Source organism: Loa loa (assembly GCF_000183805.2).
Source record: "Loa loa unplaced genomic scaffold supercont3.2966, whole genome shotgun sequence".
Lineage (NCBI taxonomy): Eukaryota > Metazoa > Nematoda > Chromadorea > Rhabditida > Onchocercidae > Loa > Loa loa.
The window spans coordinates 1-1,159 of record NW_018111144.1 but is presented as its reverse complement, the minus strand read 5'-3'; the positions used below and the strand labels follow the sequence as shown (position 1 = coordinate 1,159).

At 40.2% G+C, this 1,159-nt stretch overlaps 1 protein-coding gene across 1 annotated transcript; it reads right to left on the bottom strand.

The window, feature by feature from the left end:
• Positions 1 to 562: 562 nt before the first annotated feature.
• Positions 563 to 1,159, bottom strand: LOAG_15859 (hypothetical protein; the record flags this gene model as incomplete). Its single annotated transcript, XM_003151347.2, has 3 exons — positions 563 to 681; positions 761 to 825; positions 932 to 1,159. Coding segments are annotated over 3 exons (412 nt in total), but the record flags the coding sequence as incomplete, so codon positions are not given.

Here is a 1,159-nt window from a genome sequence, read left to right as displayed (position 1 = left end):
AGGTGGAATTCCAAGAAAGGGGGCTCAAAATCAATAATCTCCAAACATCTTTAGTAATAGAAAACTGCCAGATGAATCTTCAAACCAGACTTCAAGATCATCTCACAAATCCCTCTTCTGAAGTGCTTTGGGAACGTATTAAAACCAGCATTCTGCTATCTTCCGTCGAATCTTGCAACAAAAATAAAGACTAGTTTGATGGAAACAATGAAGAGATTCAGAATTTGTTAACAAAAAAGAGATTTCCTCACTAAGCATAGCTCGTTTAGGCCATCTGTTATGTTAGAAATGTCATCTTTTGTTTTGCATACAGAAGCTCCAACAGAAACTTCGAGACATCCAAAACAAATGATAGATAAACCTAGCAGAAAATGTTCAATATTGCGCAGATTCGGATGATGATAGTGGATTTTACGAGACTCTGAAAGCTGCCTATATCCACATACCACTCAAAGCTCCCTAATTAGCGCAGATGGCTAAATGCTTCTCACTGATAAAAATTCTATCCTGAATCGATGAACATTTCCGTACTCTCTTCAATGCCAACCGTGCAGTTCAAAGTTCAGTAATTCAGCACAAGCGATAAAAAGCAAATTAAATATAATCCTGCTAGAGCAAAGCCTCCATCGCCACCCTCTGCGACTTCTCGAACGTTTGTACCAGCGTTGCTTCCATACAATCCTAAACATCCACTAGTTTGACAACATATCTAATGTTATTGTTTTTACACAGGCAGGGCTCGCCAGTATTGAAGCCATACTACTGAAGACACGTCTCGCTGGACTGGACACGTCTCCTCCTCCAGGATAAAGGATCACCGCCTTTCTAAGATTTTTTTTATAGTGATTTGACTATCGGGTTCCTCAAAAGAAGAATCCCAAGAGGAGATACAAGGACGCCCTTAAAAAATATCTTAACCTTGGCCAAATACCTCCCCATCAATGGTTCATTGTCTTCGAATCGGGAGACATGGAGACATATCATCCATGATGCTGCTGCTTCCTTCGAGAACACACGCAAAACCAACTTTGAGGACAAACGACAATGCAGAAAAAACCGTATTTTATCAATACTAAGAAGACCTTTCGTTGTGTCATTTGCATTCGAACTTATCTGTCCCTCATTGGCCTTATTAGTTATCAGCGTCCCTGTACCAAGC